Source organism: Panthera onca, chromosome B1 (assembly GCF_046562875.1).
Source record: "Panthera onca isolate mPanOnc1 chromosome B1, mPanOnc1 haplotype 2, whole genome shotgun sequence".
Classification (NCBI taxonomy): domain Eukaryota; kingdom Metazoa; phylum Chordata; class Mammalia; order Carnivora; family Felidae; genus Panthera; species Panthera onca.
In genome coordinates, this window is record NC_138342.1 from 124109868 (window position 1) to 124130610 (window position 20743).

General features: G+C 39.0%; 1 protein-coding gene across 2 annotated transcripts in view; it reads right to left on the reverse strand.

The window, feature by feature from the left end:
• SLC10A7 (solute carrier family 10 member 7) overlaps positions 1-20743 on the reverse strand; it is a 250997-nt gene that overhangs the window by 40406 nt on the left and 189848 nt on the right. For both annotated transcript variants that reach the window (XM_060654029.3, XM_060654028.3), the window contains 3 exons: positions 11231-11314; positions 1877-2042; positions 876-927 (listed from right to left, as the gene is read on the reverse strand). In XM_060654029.3, coding sequence (XP_060510012.1) covers positions 876-927; positions 1877-2042; positions 11231-11314 — 302 coding nt within the window. The remainder of the gene's footprint in view (positions 1-875; positions 928-1876; positions 2043-11230; positions 11315-20743) is intronic.

Sequence of the window (20743 nt, forward strand, 5' to 3'; positions counted from 1 at the left end):
GATGAGCCAGGACACAGAGACCAATTTAATGAGGATAGCCTAAGCAAGGGACAGAAATGAGAATGCTTGAGGTTCCTCTAAGAAACAGCAAAGATTTTACCACAACCTGAAGCTTATACAGCATGAATGTTGGTAGTGGTTCACTTAGCTGCCCAAAATGAACTTCATTCTATAGGCACTGGAATCATCGAAGATCTCCGATAAGAGCTATCCTCAGAACTCTGAGTTACTAGAAACAGTACGAAATGCAAAAGACAAGTTCACTTTAGAAATGAAGATACCTATAAGATATCCACTGCAATAGTCTAGGGAGAAAAGAGGCAACAAGAGCCTGAATTAGGGAAGTGGCTCTAGGAGCACAAACAATATTACACAGGTAGGATCAAGACATTTAAAAAATAAGGATGCAAAGGATTCCAGTCTGAGAGACTCTGTGGATGGTGATCCCATTAAAAATGAACAAATGAGAGAGAAAGGGGAAGTACTGGGGGGAAAAATTCATTCCATTTAGAATAGCTTGACACTGAGGTCTTGTTAAGACAGGTGAAAATATCTAAACGGTGAGTGATAAATAGTGCTGGAACTGAGGAAAAACATCCAAATGGGAGGTCCCGCCTTGAAAACCATCATCAGGAAGCTGACAGCTCGAGCCAGCAGAATGGAGGAGGCTGCCTAAGCACGTGACGTGAATAGATGACACAAGGGCCACCGACAAGCTCTTTGGGAAGGTCTACAACCTGAGGGTGGCAGGAGCAAGCCGGAATGTCCAGAAGGTAGGAGAAAAGCCAGAACAGCAGAGCAGCATAGAAGCCAAGTAAATAGCATTATTTGTCACTTAGAAAACCAACAACCACCAGAGATATTGTATCACTTACCTTGTTGAAAAGAGGAAGGTTAAAAGCATAAAACTCAGCTGAATAGAAAATACTGAAGAAGAAAAAAAACAAAAAAGATTGAATCTAAATTAGGGCTATAAAAATATCTGTAGCATATTTACTGGTCTGCTTAGTCTTATCTGAAACTTATGGAAGCTCAACTAGAAAGACAAACATACATTGCTAAACTGATAGAATCATTTAGGTTAGTGGGACTCAACCTGTTCTTCCTGAAGGAACGTATCCACAGATATAAATTATGATGTCTACTACTCTGCAAATCTGAAACCCTCTTTAAGACATGCTGATTTAATTTGTTCGATTTAGAAAGTGCTGGTTTTTGCTATGAGTATTTATAGGAAATGGCATAGCTGCAGTAGTGTATAATATATATTTTGGAATAACTTGTATTGATCTTAATGACAAAAGATTCTTAGGTATTATAATTACAAAAGTTGTCTTTGGTATTACAGGATCAACGGAATAAAAGGTTGATTTTTGATCCTGGCAGTTACTTGCGTTTCATAGTCTGCTGCTTCTGAAAATGACATGATATTACCTTGGGTATATATTTGAATAGAAAAGATGCCATAATACTCACATTTTAACTAATACAGCCAATTATTATACTTAGAAAATAATAGGATCAGATATTATACATCCTACTTGTAACCCACAATGAAGGGCAAGATTAGCTTAAAGTTATAGTAAAATAAATTGGCAAAAGAGTGCTCCATCTAACATTTGAATTTGACAGATATTGTGGCTTCTTTCATCTGGCATCAACTACTCTAAATCAGACACAAAAAACAAAGGGCATTAAGTCATAATCATAAATATATAACTGATGTCTTATTAAAGAACAGATACCTATGATAAAGCCGCTGAGCATATATAATACGAAGCTCAGTGTTCCTTGCTAATCAAATTAACACAGATCACTACATTCTGCTTCTGAGAAGCATGAGGGGTTGGCAGGGATATTTTGGCTTCCAACTTACTTATGAACAGTACGAGAAGAAGGCTGAATTTATCCAGGTCAATATTTGGGTTAGAGAATGTGTCACAGAAGGTTGTGTAGATGATCGTGAGGAGCACGCAGCTGCTGACAGCACCAAAAGGCGGCTTCTTTCTTTCGAGCCAATCCTTGATGTACCTTCGGACGATCTGAAACATAGAGATCAACAGGTTGCCTCTTTTCGAAGATGTAGAGAGTTGAACTGGGCATCACAAAGTGATTCTGACAGCAGAAAGACATAAAGGAAAGAGAGTAATTTGGATGATGGCCACAGTGGATTTCAAAGCTTCCCTGCCACATCACCCTTCTTCTGGGGGATTTAACATTTGTAGTGCAACTACCACTGGTGTCCATAATGAGAGTGTATTTTCAACCGCATTCAAATCCATCCTTAATCATGCCAAATGCTCTTTGCTAGCTGTCACTGAGACATGCCCATTAAGCCTCCCCAAAGTTTATCTCCTCTGTTGATCCTAATGGATGTGTGTAATTATCACAGTCCCCTTGGCCTCAACAGACAATTCCAAGTGCAACTTTGGGAATCTTAAAAATCTGACATCTTCAAGAATTTCAAGACAGTAGATAATCGAAAGTGATCCATGGAACATATTAATATTTAAAATGCAAGCAATGCACCAGAAGTTTTTAATTAAATTATAACTCATGCTTGAAAAGCAAAAGTGCATGTGTTGTGGGAGTTTAAATAATTCAAACTCCGAATATCTAGAGTTTTTGTGAATCCAAAGACAAATGCCATTTGCATTTAGAATTCCAGAATTAACACTTAAAAATGAATAAACCTGTCCTAAGTTTCCTACAAAAGTTACACAGCAATCCTCTCTTACTTAAAAATCAAATCAGAGATTTAAAATCAGGACAGGCTGAATATTGCCTGGATATGAAACTGGATAACATTTGCCTGGATATAAAAGTGAACCACTCTATTTAAAATCGTACACTTTTGAAAAAAGCTGAACAAACCCTGTAAGAAGGACTATAGTTGAGACATATTAAGTTTCAAGTCACTCGTTATCCTGCATAATTGAACATGAGATTTCACAACAGGCTGAATTACCATGATCCATTAGCAATAATGAGGTCAGGGAACTTCTCCTGACAATGCTGATGGGGTTCTGTCATCTTCTGCTCTGTGGCTAAAAAGGTTTAATTCGCAATGGAGCATACCTTCATGGATACTCAAGAACAGAGTAAACTACTCTCAAGAGAACCTTTTGACAAATGGCTATTAGATCAACTTCATCCATTCTCAAGGACTCTGTAAGTGAAATACCAGTATTAATAAAGGGAGACCAGTTGGAATCAAGTACAGGTACAAAACCTCGGTGGTTGGGTGGGGTGGGAATGAAAGAGAAAGTCTTTTATATATATGTAGATAAATCGTGGTTAAATATTTTAAAAAACAGATCTTTAATTAAAATAATAGCTGGATTTATTTTAAAAAATTATGTTTTTTTCTTTTTGTAGATGTGATCCCAAACCACAGTGATTGATCTGGTGTTCATTTCTTTCTATGAAGTTAACATGCAGTACAGTATAGGGATGCCTGACCGGCTCAGTTGGTAGAACATGTGTCTCTTGATTTGGGGGTTGTGAGTTCAAACCCCATATTGGGCATAGAGACTACTTTTAAAAAATGTAGTAAGGTATACAGAAGTAAGAGCAGTTCTGTCACAGAGTGTTATGACTGATGCATTAGAACACAAATTTTGGAAAATAGTGCTTGAGCTCCCCAGATGGCCCCATGTTGAGATATGTCCCCATGTAGGTGGTTGCTTATTAGAAGACTACAGAGATTTCATCTAAAAGGTCATTTTATAATCTGTTGTGTTTGGTAGCATAAATCTAGTAGTTGCTCAAATTTTTTACAACTTAACTCCTTTAGGAAATAAAATAAATGGAAATTACACAGAACTATTGAAACTGATGCTGTCCTCCAATCTTGTTTGCATATACAGTGCTTAAAGATACAAAAGTCCTCTCTGCAATAGTTATAGAATGTATGATCCCAATTCCCAAAGTAGAAGTGTCTCCTCCCACCACTGACCTCTCTGACAAAATAAAAAGATAAATATGAATGAGGTATAACTTTGAAGTCAAAGCCATTTTAAAAACCAAGAAGAAAAATCTCTAATCAATCGACTTTATAAGCTGCAATTTGGCTTAGTCAACCTAATTACATCTTTCTTCAAGTTTTTTTTTTAAAGTTCATTTATTTATTTTGAGAGAGAGAACGCACACCCGAGCAGGGGCAGGATGGTGGGGGGAAGCAGAGAGAGAGAGAGGGAGAGAAAGAGAATCCCAAGCAGGCTTCACACTGTCAGCACAGAGCCCAACGTGGGGCCTGAACCCAGGAATCGTGAGATCATGACCTGAGCAGAAATCAAGAGTAGGATGCTCAACCGTCTGAGCCACCCAGGTGCCCCTATTATGTCTTTCTTCAATACAAAGTACTTACAGTCTCATAGTATAGTGGGATTCTTTCAATATGTCAAGAAACATGGACCCCTAAGTCCTGCATCCTCCTAAGCCAAAATATCTTTCTTTTAAACACATCAATGTGCTAACGCTGGTTACTTAATCTCGATACAGAAAACAAGTAGAAAGTTGGAAATTAGACAGACCCACAAGTGAAACAATAACCCTAGGGGAAAACAGATTGTCTTTCACTGTTTTTAGTCTTATAGTGATATTTGTCTGTGTTTCCTAAGTAAACCATATTATATCTTGCCAGGCTCCAAAGAGATTTTCTATCTTCTTCTAAAATTAAGTTCACAAAGCAGCTGCTTTTGTACCATGTAGCAAGAAAAAGGTTAAAACCTTTCATAAACTACTGGGTGAAGTATTGTTGATATGCCTTAAAGATATGCTTTGGATATAAACTTCGAGAAACCTCCTCTTCTCTTCATTCAGCCATTTATACTTTTGACAGAATCATCCTCCATTTGTCAAGAATCCATGTCATTTTAAAATTCTCCAAATTTCTTTGCCTTGTAGAAACAGTTAATAACCTTATAGGAAACAAGCCTTTGCTAGAGATAGCAACCCAACCTGACAGAGATGCCTCAGAAGAGGGGGGAGTGGGGAAAGTCAGGATGAGGTGGGAAAAGGCATCTTCCTAAAGTGGCCAGGTGTAGCTTTTCTTCAGAATTTATTCTAATTCATCTGTACCTTCTACACAGCTCAAAGAAACTCAGACATTCAACATTAGTTGACAAAACCTCATTGACTTGCTTTTCCCTATGGAGAGGGAAGGAAAAACATCTTCCCCAAGGAGCTATTTATTGTCTCACTTTCTTCATTTTGATTTGATTTGATTTTTATTGTTTAAAATTTACATCCAAATTAGTTAGCATATATAGTGCAACAATGATTTCAGGAGTAGATTCTTTAGTGCCCCTTACCCATTTAGCCCATCCCCCACTCCCACAACCCCTCCAGTAACCCTCAGTTTGTTCTCCATATTTATGAGTCTCTTCTGTTTTGTCCCCCCTCCCTGTTTTTATATTATTTTTGTTTCCCTTTCCTTATGTTCATCTGTTTTGTCTCTTAAAGTCCTCATATGAATGAAGTCATATGATTTTTGTCTTTCTCTGACTGACTAATTTTATTTTAAATTAAACACCAGGAAGGGTTAAAGGGAAACTCAGATCTGACCCCCAGTACTTCTAATAAGCGAAGCCACATATCAATTACTTTATGACCTCCAATCTGGAAACCTGAGAAGATATGTCTTAGGTGAAGAATGCTAATATACTGAGATAACAGAGAAGTGTAATATTCATCATTTTAGTTTTCTCCAATTTTTTCCAGGGTATTTTCATGGTTTTTCCTTCTACTCTGTCTTTATACTTATAAATTGATTTTTGAGTGGGGATATATGACGGATAATTTTTCATATTAAGTCTGAATTTTAAAGATTTATTTTGCTTCAAGGTGACTTTAGGTTGTTTCTTTAATTTTTATCCTCGATTCCACTGAATCCATATATTTTCATAAAGTGTTTTGTGTTTTCTTTAATAGTCTGTTGAAATGTAGAGGTAGGTATACAAAATCGAATCCAATTTATGTAACACTTTTCTTTAAAAATATTTTCATTAAATATTGAGTAGATTAAGAATAATATCTGTATACTTTCTTAAAAAGCATAAACAATAAAAATACATGGGAACAGTAAACACCCATCATCTACTTAAGTATTATTTAATTTCCGTCTCACGAGAGAAGTTGTGCAGATATTATCCTTCTCAGTTTACAGTCCGTAACAAAGGCACAGAGAGCCCAAACAACTTGCATATAATGTTAAAAGGTCAGTGAGGGGGATATGAGCAGGAATATCACCTCTGCCTCCTCAGGAAACAACAGCATAATGGTTAAAGTTATAGACTTTGGAGCTTCTTTATAATCTTGGGCAAATTCCTTAACTTTCCTGTGCCTCATCTGTAAACTGGATATAGTAGTAGTCACAGGGAGGATTAAGTCATTAAATAAACAAATGTCTCAGAAACAGGGCCTGTACATGGTGAATAATGGCTGTTCTTATTTCCAAGTCCCAGTTTGCTGATGTTTCTATCACAACACTGTTTACCAGTATATCCCACTGCATAATGTAACAGCTTCTTTTCTCTCAAAGCCATTCAAGTGAAGTAATGAAAATAGTTCATATCTAATATAATTTTGTAAGTACAAAGTTTTACTAGCATTAATAACATTACCTTCAGCTTTAGCCAAAGACTATGAAAAGCCAACCTCAAAAGTTTACAGAAAAAAAATGGGGTTTAGTGTGCTGTTTTGAAAAGTATTTTTCAGAGGTGGTGGGTATTCTGTTTCATTAACATTTATTCGTAACTCTCTCAATATAATGCATGAAATAAGTATTTGTCACAAGGATTTAGATGTATTGAAGGTTTTATAAAGAAAAAAGAAATATACAATAACACCATTGTATTTATTTCTAGACACATTGCAGTCAGTCAATAATGATTTCAACCGAAAAGAAGTACTGTATGGAGAAAACACACATACACACAAAATAAAATTAAATTAACTCTCAGAAATATAAAAAGTAAAAAATTAAATGATAAAGTTTTATCATCACTAAAAGTTGAAGGAAAATATTTTCAACTCACCCTTCCTGGTCTTTTTCTTTTCCCTCTTCTTCCCATTGTTTATTTAAAAGGTAATGATAAAAATCTCATTTTAAAATTTAGATTAAAAAAGACTAATTTTAAAATGATAAAAATCTCATTTAAATAGAAATATTTACTTTCATAATGTGGCGTCTCTAGTTATAATTGAGAAATGAGACCACCTTGCCTCAGCTACTTCCTCTGAAGAAGTATATATGAGCCTTTCTAAGATCCTCAAAGATCACATCACAAAGTCCAGGGGAATCAACTGATTGCAAACAAATACAGAGATAAAGAAGCAGAAAATGTCCCCAGTATCACAGAGCTTATATTCTATTTAAGAAGATAAATAGGAAGCAAAAACAATAAACAAATCAACAAGAGGGAGATAATGATCCCTACTAAGTAGGATGATATGAGAGTGACTGCTGTGAACAGGCAGCCACTGGAGGAGGGGTAAGGAAAGGTCTTTCTGCGAAGGTGAAAGGTGAGGTATTCCAAGCAGAAGTAACAGTTGGTGCAAAGCTTCTAAGGCAGGATCAAAGTTGGCATGTTTGAGAAACAGAAGCAAAAGGTCAGTGAAACCCAAGTGAAATGGGCAAGTGGAAGAGTATTAGGGGAAGTAAAAGAGACCTGAAAATAGAAGATAGGGTGACATAATCTTGTAAAGAAGCAGAGTAGGATTTCTAGGAAGTGTTAAGTGACATTTTAAATTTGGGGTCATAAATCTGAAACAAGAGGAGACCAATTATGTGTTTTTCTCCAGTAGAGCTGGAGATCTAGGTAAAATAGCTGCCGGGGGTTTCATGAAGGTAAGTTCAAAGTTTTTTTCAGCCAATCTTTTTATACAGCTCACACCGTACTATTGAGTGTGAATATACTAATAGAGTATATTGAATATACTAATATTGAATATTAGTATTCTAGCTATACTAGTATATATAGTATACTAGCTATTGAATATACTAATAGAGTCTCTGCTTCTAGGAAGCTCACAGGTCAATTATAATCTCTCCTGATGAATTTATGAATCAAGTACAATGGGAGAACTGGCATTTAGTCTAGATCAGGGGAGTTGGAGCAGGTTGACTGCACACCAGACGTCTATATACTGAGTCTTATGGGATGAATAGCAGTTTGCTGGTGGAAAAGATGGGAACCATAAGCCTTTGAAAAACAGAGAGCAGTGAAGGGGAATGAGCAGGTGAGAGAGTGGAGCACATGTGGCCTGGCACGGGACGTGCCATCACGAAGGGGATGGTGGGAGGTGACACTGAGGAAACAGGGTGGGGCCAGACTGTGAAGGGTTTTGTGAGTCACACAAGGAATGGGCGTTTTTAAGGAGAAGAACAAGATAATCTGATTTGTTTTTTAGGGTTATCCTGGAGGCAGTGAAGACACTGGTTGGGAATCAGAAGAGGCTTAGGGCAGAGAGACACTCTGAAAGTGCAATAATTTAGACGAGAGATGACAAAGTGGTGGCATCCTCTCTGGCAGTGTGAATGAGGTCCCAGAGGCCAGACTGAACGATTTCTGAGGCAGAAATGGAGACGTTTAGTGACTGCCTGGATGTAAGGGAGTGAGGATGTACAGACAAAGAGGAGGCAGGGTGGCTACTAAAGCTGGAGACTGGGGGTGTGATTGTTAATTCCTAAGACTAGAATACAAGAGGTGGGCAGGTATATGTAACCGTTTTCCTCTTTGAAAAAAGCCATTAAAGGACTGTGGTACTAGAAGATAGACAAAGGGTTTTTTGGTCCATATGTTTTAAGCCAAACATTTATTAACAGAGATATTTCCAAGATCCACTAAGAAAAGAATATATGATCCTCAGGTTATATGGAATTATTTTCAGAACCGAGAAAACAAGTATGGGTTTAAACTAACAGTATCCACAGCTTGAACTCTCTAGAGCTGAGAAGGGCAGGTGGGTTCTGTTATGCTTCTATAAGACAGCATTTCCCTTACTGATCACAAAACTCTCACCTATTCATTCCCTTGCTCACCCATTCCACACTTATTTATTGGGTGCCTATGGTCTGTGTATGTAATGGTAAACAAAACAAATATGGCTCCTGTACTCAGGAAGCTTATAGTCTAATGCAGGAGACAAACAGTTAACAAGCAAACAAAAGGTAAGTATATATTGTGGCAAAGGTCAAGAAAAGAATCAAGGTGCTACAATAAAGAGCAACGAGGGAGGGGAGCCTGGGTGGCTCAGTCAGTTCAGCGGCCAACTCTGGATTTTGGCTCAGGTCATGGTCTCATGGTTCGTGGGTTTGAGCCCCACATTGGGCTAGGCAGGGGACATAATATTTATCCAGAATACCTGTGACGTGAGCAGCACTGTAGGAGAAGTAGTTTTCCAAGTATCATTATATATATATATATATATATATATATATATATATATATATATATATATTTTTTTTTTTTTTTTTTTTTTTTTTATTTTTTTTAATTTTTTGAGAGAGAGATAGAGCACACAAGCAGGGGAGGGGGCAGAGGGAGAGAGAAAGAGAATCTTAAGCAGGCTCCATGCTCAGTGTGAAGCCTGTAGCAGGACTCAATCCCACGACCCTGGGATCATGACCTCAGCCAAAATCAAGAGTTGTATGCTTAACCAACTAAGCTACCCAGGCACCCTTCATTCTATATTTAATTAAATGGTATTCTTCGACTACTTTTAAGTCTTTCCCTTTAACCCTAAACTTAGTCCATTTTCTAAGTATAGCATGAAAGTTAAAAAAAAAAAAAAATGGGGGCATGTAGTGGATGCTGTACGTTTGATTGAAGTGTTTATTCCCATATCTGCAGGGCATGTTGGTTGTCCCAAAGATCTCAGTTGAGTGCCTCTATGGGAATTGCTGCTAAGACAGCAGACTCTCTCAAGGTTATACCTCTGACGGGGAGTGGAGGGAAGCAAGTACCTAATGCCTAGTCAGTGCAAGAGTATAAAGACTGGGCACTCTTGTCTTAGACAGGATGACTCTGAGGGATCAGAGCAGCTAGAGGCCTTTGCTGGAACTACATCATCCTGCACCTCCTCCCCGTCCTACTTTTCTTACTTTCCCAAAGGTGTTCACCCCAAGGGTATTCCCCCAGCCAACTTCCTGCATGGAAACCTGTGTCTCACACGGTTTCCCAGAGAACCTAGCTAAGACAGTGTGTAAATATTACATGTCTGTACATGTAACACATTATTTATAGTTAATATTTCAAATTATTTATAGTTAATTATTTACGGTTAATATTTCAAGGAGTTGCTTCTTGTTTAGTATTGACAGGGAATTTGAAAATGACGATGCCAGGCTCTATGGTGAAAACTTTCTATGCATCCACTTTTAATTTAATCCTCACAACAACTCCTTGAGATAGGTACTATCATTATATAATCTGATAAATTATGAACCTGGAGCTAAGGAGATAAAATGACCTGCCCAAGGTCACACAGCAAATAAAAAGTAGAACTAAGAACTAGAGTCTAGTTGCTCTTAAACCAACATTTGTACTTTTAACATACAGTGTTTTCCTGAGATTCACTGAGATTCACTCATTTTAGTAGTACAATTCTGTGCTCCATTACAGTGTTTTTAAATTTGCATGTTATAATTCAATTATGTGCTTATTATTAACTTGCTATAAGAGGTTAAATATAAGGATTTCTCCTATTAGTCTAATTCAATAAGAATGACAAAGGAAATGAAATTTTCTAAGATCTAATTTTAAGAGCTAATAGAATTAAATGTTTATTTTATTAATTACATGATCACAAGTATGATCACTGCTATTGAAGAGAGCTGTGAGGAAGCCAGCCAGCCAGATGCTTTTTCCCCAACAATAGTCATAAGTGCTGAGACTTTATCAGAAGGAGAATAAGGAAATGATTTACTAAGTATTTTTAAGCGAGCTATGTAGTTACAAAGCAGAGATAATAAATTAAAACAATCAAGATTCTGTGCAGGCATCCCTATATAAAGCTCTCTGCAAAGCAGATTGATATTAAATAAAGAAATAAAAATATGGGTATATTGTGATTGATGAAACCTTGTGTTTCACGGTCTTATATTTTCTTTTAACTGTCTCTTCCTCTGGCTATCTTTTGCCTCAGTTGTCCTGACATTACATGAGAATTCACAATTTGATTCACACACAAAAAAAGAATAGATGAAATTGGAGGGAGACCTTACCTGTCCAATAATGAGAGGAACCACAACAGTCATAAAAAGCTGAGAAAAAATAGATGTAAAAGGCACAGAAGAGGATGAGCCAAGCTGCAAAACAAGAATATAAGAGGAGTTAGAATTACTTTGAAGTGGTTACCAAATATCGCTGTTAGTTAAATGGCACAGTAAGTGAATTCTCTCACAGCCACCAAAAATTGGGTAGCTACATACAAACAGCAAGTGAAGTTACTTTTAATTTTCTGAATTTAGCACACAATAGACTGAGTAATTTAATACATAATTTTTATTGGGAAACTACCATTGAGGGAAAATGGTAACTATGTTTTTGCAATTAACTTGAATTGCTTATTATTAAATACATTGCTGATTAGTAAAGTCATTCTTTGTTCATACTGTCCATAATCATGGCAATCTATTTCACCTATAATCCACAGTTTGTATGCTTTCTATTTCACTTGTCTGTAGATCCCTAAGACAAACATACTGTGTCTCATTATTCTCTTATCAAGATCACATTTCTATGTATGCAAATGAAATAGTTTCTAACTTTTCTACTTCAAAACAGAGCCAATGAATCTCCTATACCTTTAAAATTTACTCTTACACAAAATCTAGGAAACGGGAATTCTTGGAACATAAATTATTTTTCAACGTAAAGTTTCAGTGTATCTCTCTTTTTGCCTCCCTCCTCATTTTTTGGTTCGTCCTTACTAATGATGGCACTCTGGGCTTCATAAAGATTTTACTGTCCGTAGCATAGGTAGTGTTTATCTGTAAACACAGTCCTATACTCACTGTTAGTCTCAACCACCAAGAATTGCAAGCTTCCTATTAACTTTGTAATGGCTTTTGAAACCTCCTTCTGGCTTTCAAACCTCTATGGACAAACAATAGCCTGTTCAATAGATGTTTATCTCTTTTATGAGGCCCTTTTGCAGCCAGGTTCTTTCAAGCCATCAAGTAATCTCCCTGGAACTTGGAACTTTTACCCTTCCCCTGCAGACCAAACCTCAATTTTTATATTTCCTATGTTTAATTAAACTTGGAAATACCTCTTAAAAGATAATTTTTGTGAAAGACTTTGAGGTAGTAATGAATGAGGGCATAGAATAAAACAAATGAAACAAATGAAACGTTTAGATAAATGAAGTCATTAGCTCAGATGAAATGATGTGGGGTCAGTGTTTTCACTGACTTCTAATTCCTGCATGAACTAGCTTACCAAAATCTTATCTACACCATGGTGGATTTTATGAAATTCTGTCCCCATCCTTGGCTCCAATCTATATGCACTCAATATGCCAAGAATGTATGTTCTGCCCACCAATGGCCTGCATTCACTTAATACTAGCTTCAGCACTGACCACTGGCTGTGAGTTTAACTCACAAAAACTGTAGTCCCTAACCTTTTCCTCCAGAACCAATATAAACTAAAGAAATGAAGAAAGACAAACAGAAAAAGTGAAACTGGTGAAGAACACCTAGAATTCCTGGTGTGTTACATGCTACATGGATGTTAGAGGTCTCTTTTTATGAGAAGCCAAAGTATTAAAAGCCAGTAATTCCACCCTATTTTACAACAACTATGTCTTTGAAGTGCAAGGTATTTAATAAATATACCCTTCTTTCCACAAATATTAACTCTAAAGATGCTCCTGGGGTAAGAATTGAAATTTTAAAACTATATATTTTATAGAGAAACTGAGGCACTGGATGAATTGAAAGATAAAATTTAAAGAACAAAGTTTTCAAGTTCAAAAGCATCCAGCTCAATGCTCTATCCATAAGGTTCACAATATTTGGAGAGAGGCAGTAGGATTCAGGGTGATAACCTTCAAGTAAAACCTGTCAATTCTTGCCTGGAATCTCATGGGTAGATAATCTCACATATCCCTGTTCCCCTCCCTCCCTCCCTCCCTCCCCTCCCTTCCTCCCTTCCTGAGAAAGAGAGAGAGAGGGAGAGAGAGAGGGAGAGAGAGAACTCTCACTCAAGCATGGGGGGTGGGGCAGAGGGAGAGAGAGAATCTTAAGCAGGCTCCATGCACCCAGCTCTGAGCCTGACATGGGGCTAAATCTCATGACTGTGAGATCATGACCTGAGCCAAAATCAAGAGCTGGATGCTCAACCAACTGAGCCACCCAGGTGCTCTTCTGTTCCCCTTTCTATCTCAACTCTACTGTTATTTAATGTGTCTTTAAAATGTCTTAATGAATAACCATATCAAGCTATATTCCCTCTGTAAACCCAGTGCTTATTGACCCAATACCTGGCAGAGATAATAAGTTTGCAGATAATAAAGCTGTGCACGACTAACAAGATGAAGTAATCTGTAAATATAAGGTGCTAAAAAGTGTCACACTCATTCAAAACCGTATCCGTATTTTTTCTAAAGTTACAAAAACACAAAACTTAAGTATATTTTAAAAACCTCTTATTATCAGTGGTGTTATACAATCACCTGGTATTATTTTTTCCACTGCTTATTTATCACTGGTAACACAATTAATTCTAATATGCACCTAGAAACAAAGGGCATCTAGACATGATGAGAACCACGTGAAGGAAGGAGGTGTGTGTGTGCGTATAAGAAGTAGAGTGAGCTTTGCGTGTTCTCTGCCCTCAGCCCTCCTCCACGCCCTTCCTTAGCTCCTTAATGCTGCTCTGGAGGGAAAGACCTAAAACTTAATAGAATCCTACCCCTGAAAGACTTGGAATCCCATTCTCTCTTTTTAAAGATGTGAAAACTGAGGTCCAGGCAGAAATGACTTGTAATTAACACCTCTAATACTTGCCTTATGATGTGAAATTGGCTATGCTTCTCAAACCCGTTCAAGCAAGTCTTCAGCCAAATCTACTCTGTGATCATAGTTCTCCTACACTGGAAGGCTTGCTTGTTTAACAAAAAAGTATTGCTGGAGAGCAGTAACCGCAGAGATCAAATAGAGAAAAGTTAAAACATCACTTCATTTATTAAGTTAATTTGGGGGTTATTTTTAATCCCAATTCTATCTAAAAGATTGCATTTGGAGATAAGAGAGGTAAAGGAAAATTCACGTCAGCTTTAGCTTTAAAATTTGTTATATATTTTAATTTCTCCATCCATCACATAATAGACCATGTCCATGTTCAATGTTTAGAAGGGTTGTGTTCCTAGAAGGCAATAGAAAAGGTGATCTCCAAAGTCCCTTTGTCCTCTAAAAGGTCTGTGATCTCTGGTCTACTTGGTTGGGAACACAGGTTAGAGGAGCTTCCCACTTTGTCAGATCAGAGGCCAGAGCAAGCTGGCCAGGGATGCAACTAACAGGGTTCATGAAGCCAGACTAGGTACGCAGTGATGCTGGGGAAGAAATCCCGCAGGATGGCTCTCTTAGAAGTGGTTCTGAAAGGAAGGAGATCTCAGTACTGAGGTCTAATTTGGCATGAGTGCTTTCTTTTGAATCGGCAACAGACCTGTCGTGGTGGTCAATGTGAAGATGCAGAGATGCTCTTGGGGACGTTTCTGACGCTATGAAGTACAGAAGAAAGAAGAGTGAGCATCTGGCATCAGGTAACATATGAGAGCATGACCAGAAAAGCACAAGACCCCATCATTTTGTATGCAGAGTTGATTTTAACTAAAGCAGAAGGAAGTATGTGCGAGGGATATTCTGTTCTTCACATTTTAATGAGGAACCTGTCATGGTTTCTATTGTGAAGACCAGTGTGTTTATAAGAAGCATCAATAATTTGTCCATTTGGATAGAGTTGCAGGTGCAAGATAAGGATGTATCAGGCCAGTGCTCTGTGCTTCATTGAGCTACCCTGGCAGATTTAAAGGTGATAGTCTCACACTGCCAACCCGTATTTTAATATACAGTGTGTTAAATGAACAATCCGGTCACTGGCTAATTTCTTTTAGAGATACAATGCTTTGAAGCAGAGAACTCACAATTAGGTTTGTTTTATTTGTTTTAATATCATGGAGAGAAGAAATGTTGCAGCGAAAACTAAACATGTGAAAATTCAGGACCTTTGTGTTTGATCATTCAAATAGTTACTGGTGCCTCCTGTGAGGCAGGAGCATGTTCTAGGCATTGGGAATCCAACAGCGAACATAACACAAAACCCCTCCTCTCCAGGAGGTGAGGTGCTTTTTAAAAAAAAAATTTTTTAATGTGTAGTTTTGAGACCGAGACAGAGCATGAGTGGGTAAGGGGCAGAGAGAGAGGGAGACACAATATCCAAAGCAGGATCCAGGCTCTTGAGTTGTCAGTATAGAGCCCTACGAGGGGCTTGAACTCACAAACTGTGAGATCATGACCTGAGCTGAAGTTGGATGCTCAACTGACTGGGCCACCCAGGCGGCTCCAGGAGCTGCTCTCTAAAAGTTGAGGAATGTGTGCATGTCTACCCAGCACCAAGTGCTCACGCGCTCTTTGCCATAGAATACCTTTCCTCCCCACTCGCAACTGGAAAAGTTCTGGTCCTTTTCTAAGGGTTAATTCACGTATCACTTGTTTAGGAATGCTTTCCAAACCCTCCTCCTCAAACACAGACTCGGCTGCCCCCTCTTTTGTGGCTCTGCGTTTGCACTGTTCCTCTCAGAATCCTTAGTCTTGCTCTTGTGTACAAATCTGTTTCTCTCACTACACTGTATGTTCCAGAAGGTCAGGGACAGGATCTCATTTATATTTATATTCCCAGAGCCCAGCAGAGTGACTACGTTTTACATCTAGGGCAGTGGTTCCCAAACTCTAGCCCATCAGAAATACCTGCAGGGCTTCTTAAAACACAGATTTCTTGGCCCCATCTTCAGAGAAGGTTGGGGAGGATGTTGAGAATTTGCATTTCCAATATGGTTCCACTGAAGTTGGTGCTGCTGAGCTTATGGTTCACCCTTTGAGAACCACTAATCTAGCACATAGCAGGTATCCAACAATTTTGAGTTCAATTAATGAACTCAATTAGCCAACAATACATAGGCAGCAAAAGAGGCCTGACAATGTTTTCTTTTCTTTCCACCCGTCCAACTACAAATTACAAAGCCCTGCTTAATTCACAGTCTCAAGAAGAGGATCACATTGCCTGGCCTCCCAACAATCTCCTATAATTACAATAATGGCAATTTTACTTGTAGACTTTCTATGTGCCAGACACTGCTCTAAATGCTTAATGTATGCCAAATAATTTAATTCTCACAGCATCTCCTTCAGGCAGGTCTTACTAGTACCGCCATTTTCATATAAGCCAACAGTGGCACAGAACAGTTGGACTTAGACAAGGTCACTAGCTAGAGAGTGCCAGAGCCATGACCTAAACCTGGAAGTGTCACTCCACAGCCCTCACACGTCATTCTTGCACTCTGCTGCATATTTATTACAGAAGATACAGAGCAGTGAAATGGGGAAGGGGGCAGGGGTAGAAGCCAAACCTGGGATCCCCCTTTTTTGCCCTTGTGAGAGAAAGACAGGGAGGGTGTGTGTGTGTATGTGTGTGTGTGTGTGGTGCCTACATGGAGATGGGGAACTGGAAGGCAGGCAGAAGCAAGAAGAGGGAGAAGGAGAAACAAAAAGAGAGGTGGGAGAAACTTGGGAAGCAGTAATTGATGATACAGTCTTTCTCATCTGGGGTTCCAGATCTGAACTACAGAACACAGGAGATTATTTGAGTGACTATTTTCTCAACTCTCTTAAGGATGGTACCTAAATAGTATCTGAGTAAATGCATCAGAAAGAGTTAATCCAATATATACAATGGCTGTCTTAGGGCATTAGGGCTTTATTATATAACCTGGCAGAGAAAGGCTGAATGGAACCAGGGTTGACAGTTATCAATCCATTCAATTTAGAAACTGATTTGGAAAGAATCTGGGGGTTCAGCCAGTAAAATATTGTGGGGCCAAACAAGGCTCAGAGAGACAAATGAGTAACAATTCTTGATGGAGACGCTGAGCGTCTGTAAAATCAGAGTTATCAACCTACAGTTAGAAAACAGATGGTGTGTTTTCAATCACTTCTGTAAGTGAGCTGACCTGTAAATTGTCATTAATGCACCAGGTCTTCACTTGCTCTGCTGTGTAATCAGCCTTTTATCTCCTACCAGGGAAATCCATTAGCCACTGGCGTCTCTACTATTTGTGTCTCTTCTCGGCTATTAAAACATTATTGTATTAAATAATTCACCCCTGATGATTGGTCTTTGCTTTCATTAGCACTGCATTCAGGGAAAATATAAGAACAGATATTTACAGTTTATACTGTAGAACGGTGAAGGGTAAATCTCTTCTGTGAGAAAAGCGGGACAAAGCCACTTCGGATAGGGAGCGGTGTTTGTTCACTTCCTGCCCAATTTCCACCCTCCGCCATGGCCTGCAGAACCCAATCCTGGGGAGGGGGCAAGGGGGTCACTTACTAGTGGCTCTCCTTTCTTGTGCCTCTACACAGACACCCTCATAAATACCGGTGTCCTTCCCATCACAAAGACAAACATCCAAACAGAAGAAGGGAGAGTGTCCCCAGGCCCCAGTCCCCCAAATCCTTTGAGATTTCCATCTTTCCCCAGAAACTATAGTTTAGCCTTTCTTTCATTCAACTGCTGCCCCTTCTCTCACAGAGAAACCTGCAAACTACATTGATGACTTACACAAAATCAAGGACTTAAATGTATACCAGCTGATGGGCTCAACGTAAAAATGGCCATGATTTTTATCAAAATTAAAATATGATTGTTAATTGTGATTCAGCTGCATGCATAAAACTAAAATTGGGTTACTGTCTGGAAAGTACATACTTAGTAGAGGAAATGAGCCTTTTTATATCTAGATGCATGGTATTTTTCTTTGAGAAGTAATGAACAAAATAGGCTTTTAATAATTTTTTAAAGATAAATTATGTAAAACATATCTTTTTATTATATGCTAATTTAAAACATAAGATGAAAAGATTACCTTCCAATCACTGATGGAAACTGTGTACAATTGTAAATTCTGGTTACTCAAACCACACAGGATGTTCAGTGAAACGTGCCTAAAGGAACTGCAAATTGGCTGTGGGGAAATGAGCTATCAGGACATGGAAGGCTGGAGGGAGAGATACTCAGAGGCATCTGGGAACAAACTTTGCTCCTAATTTGGCCACAGAATTTGGTCTTGTCAGTCTATTTGGTTAGGGAACCAAAGAGCCCATTGTTGCTAAATAGTCCCTCAAGTGGAGTAAACATCTAAGTTCCCCCAGAAGAGTGCCCTAAGCCGGGGGACCAAAAGGCAGGAGTGGCCTAAGGGAGCTGTTCCCTTTCACTCTGGCCAGACCCCACCTGCTCGGGGAGCACAAGCAGCGGCAGCTGCTGTTGGAGAGGGAACCAAGGGGCAAGGGGAAAGCCTGGCTAAGGCAGTGCTGCGGTCATCCGGTGTCCCTGCCTGGCTTCAGTTAAGTCTGAGAAGTCCCAGACCAGCAGTGGCAGTGGCCTCTCTGGGTCACTGATCCTGGAAAGGGAGAGAGGTTTATCAGTGTCACCTCTAGAGCATTTGGAAATAGCTTGCCAGGCACTCCCCCGACCCATTATGGTTCAGCGAGATCAGAGGGGAGAGGGAAGTGCTGGCATGAGCATTTACAAGAGATCCCACAGATGATTTTGCTTTACAAAATCCTCTCTGTGTGAGAACGACTTCTGAGGGATTTCCACACACAGCCCAAAGATGAGCTACTCTCAGGTTCAGGAGGAGATTTGTCTTCAGCTGCTTTCGGAACACTTGGGCACAAGGTAGGAAGACTGGCTCAACGTGAACGACTGGGGCAATCAAATGGACAGTTGCTCTTTAAGTGCTTCACGTTTTGTCACTTTACGCATCACACGTGTGTGACCGTCAAATACACAACCCATCTTTGGGAACATATTACAAAATGTAATCAGACTATTGTACATGACACTAATGGCTGTATTCACTGTTTCTGTTTATATTGATGGGATTAAAAGTGGAATAATTTTCTATCACAGATGGCCAATTACAAGGGCAACTAATGAGGACTGTAGCTTTGAAAGTTGCCACTCAATCTGTCTCTCCCATGCTGGGCCCGCCTCGTACACGAACTCTTGCACCATGTAGTCTGAACCAGGTACGTTAGCAGTTAGAGTTTTCCTCTAAATCTCTCCCATGTTCTAATTTATTCTTGTTTACCCAAATAAGCTTTAAGTTCCTTCAACGCAATAACTATGCCTTATTCTTTTTTGTCTTTCCTATGTTACCTAAGATACACATGTTCCAGAGATAATCATCGATGGTGATAACAGGTCTTAAAATAAGAGGTGTCTCCTAGGAGGCATGCTTTGTGAGCACAACTTGGAAAGGCACGTGCAAGGGGGCACAGCGCCTGGCTGAAAGCACCTGATGTTCTTTACTACTTGTAGAGTCTCAAGTCAATTGCAAAACCTCTTTGAACCTAAGTTTTCTCATATAAAGTGAGGATAATACATTGAAAGGTAGCCGTGGGATTCTTTATGAAGTACGTATTATAAATACTTGTTAAAAATTATTCTACCTCGGGGTACTTGGGTGGCTCAGTTGGTTAAGTGGCTGGCTCTTGGTTATGACTCAGGTTACGATCTTACGGTTTGTGGGTTCGAGCCCCGCATCGGGCTCTGCACTGACAGTGCCTGCTTGGGATTCTCTTTCTCCCTTTCTCTCTGCCCCTCCCCTGCTTGCTCTCTCTCTCTCTCTCTCTTAAAATAAATAAAGAAACTTAAAAAAAATTATTCTACCTCTCCTCCCGTTTCCCCCTCTCCTCCTGGAAAAACAAGGTTTCTTATACAGTGCTGTGGGAATTAAAGGCTATTGGATTTAAGAACCATTGACATGGGAAGTAACAGAAGACAGTCACATCAATGGGACGTATAGGGAGCTCAGAAACAGAACGTGGTGTGCATGCATGTGAGTGTACATCTGTTTATGTGTGTGTGGGTGCATGTATGCATATGTCTAACTATCATAATGCCTTATAAATATTTGCTTGAACAGAGGCTGGATCCCCAAGAAATCAAGTCATATCAACTCAGTTGAGATAACAGCAGCACTGGTGGCGTTTCACTTACTTAAGGGGTTGCTTACATGCTATCGAATGGGTAAGGGTGTAGACGAATGTTTATCAAACATCCTAAAGTATTGAATTGACCATCCCCACATATGAAGATGGTCTGATCTATAACTCTGAGGACATGACTTTCAGAAGTGGTCAAAGTTTGGACTCCAAATGTTTCCAGAGACCTAGATGTTCAATGACCTTTATGGCTATGGTGGAAGTGAGGCCTTGGTCTGCTGTTTTAACCGCACAAGCCTAAAGTGTTACTGACCTTCCCCTGCCAAGCATAAACTTATTTAAATAAATTGGTGTTCTACAGAATTATGGAGTTTGAGACCGTGAATATGGTCTCCAATATATGGTGTCCTTAGATCACAACCGCAGTAAATTAGACAGAGCTGTTCTATGGTGTGAATACAGTTATCCCTGACCTTTGTCTTAACTTTAACAGGGAGTAACAAAGAA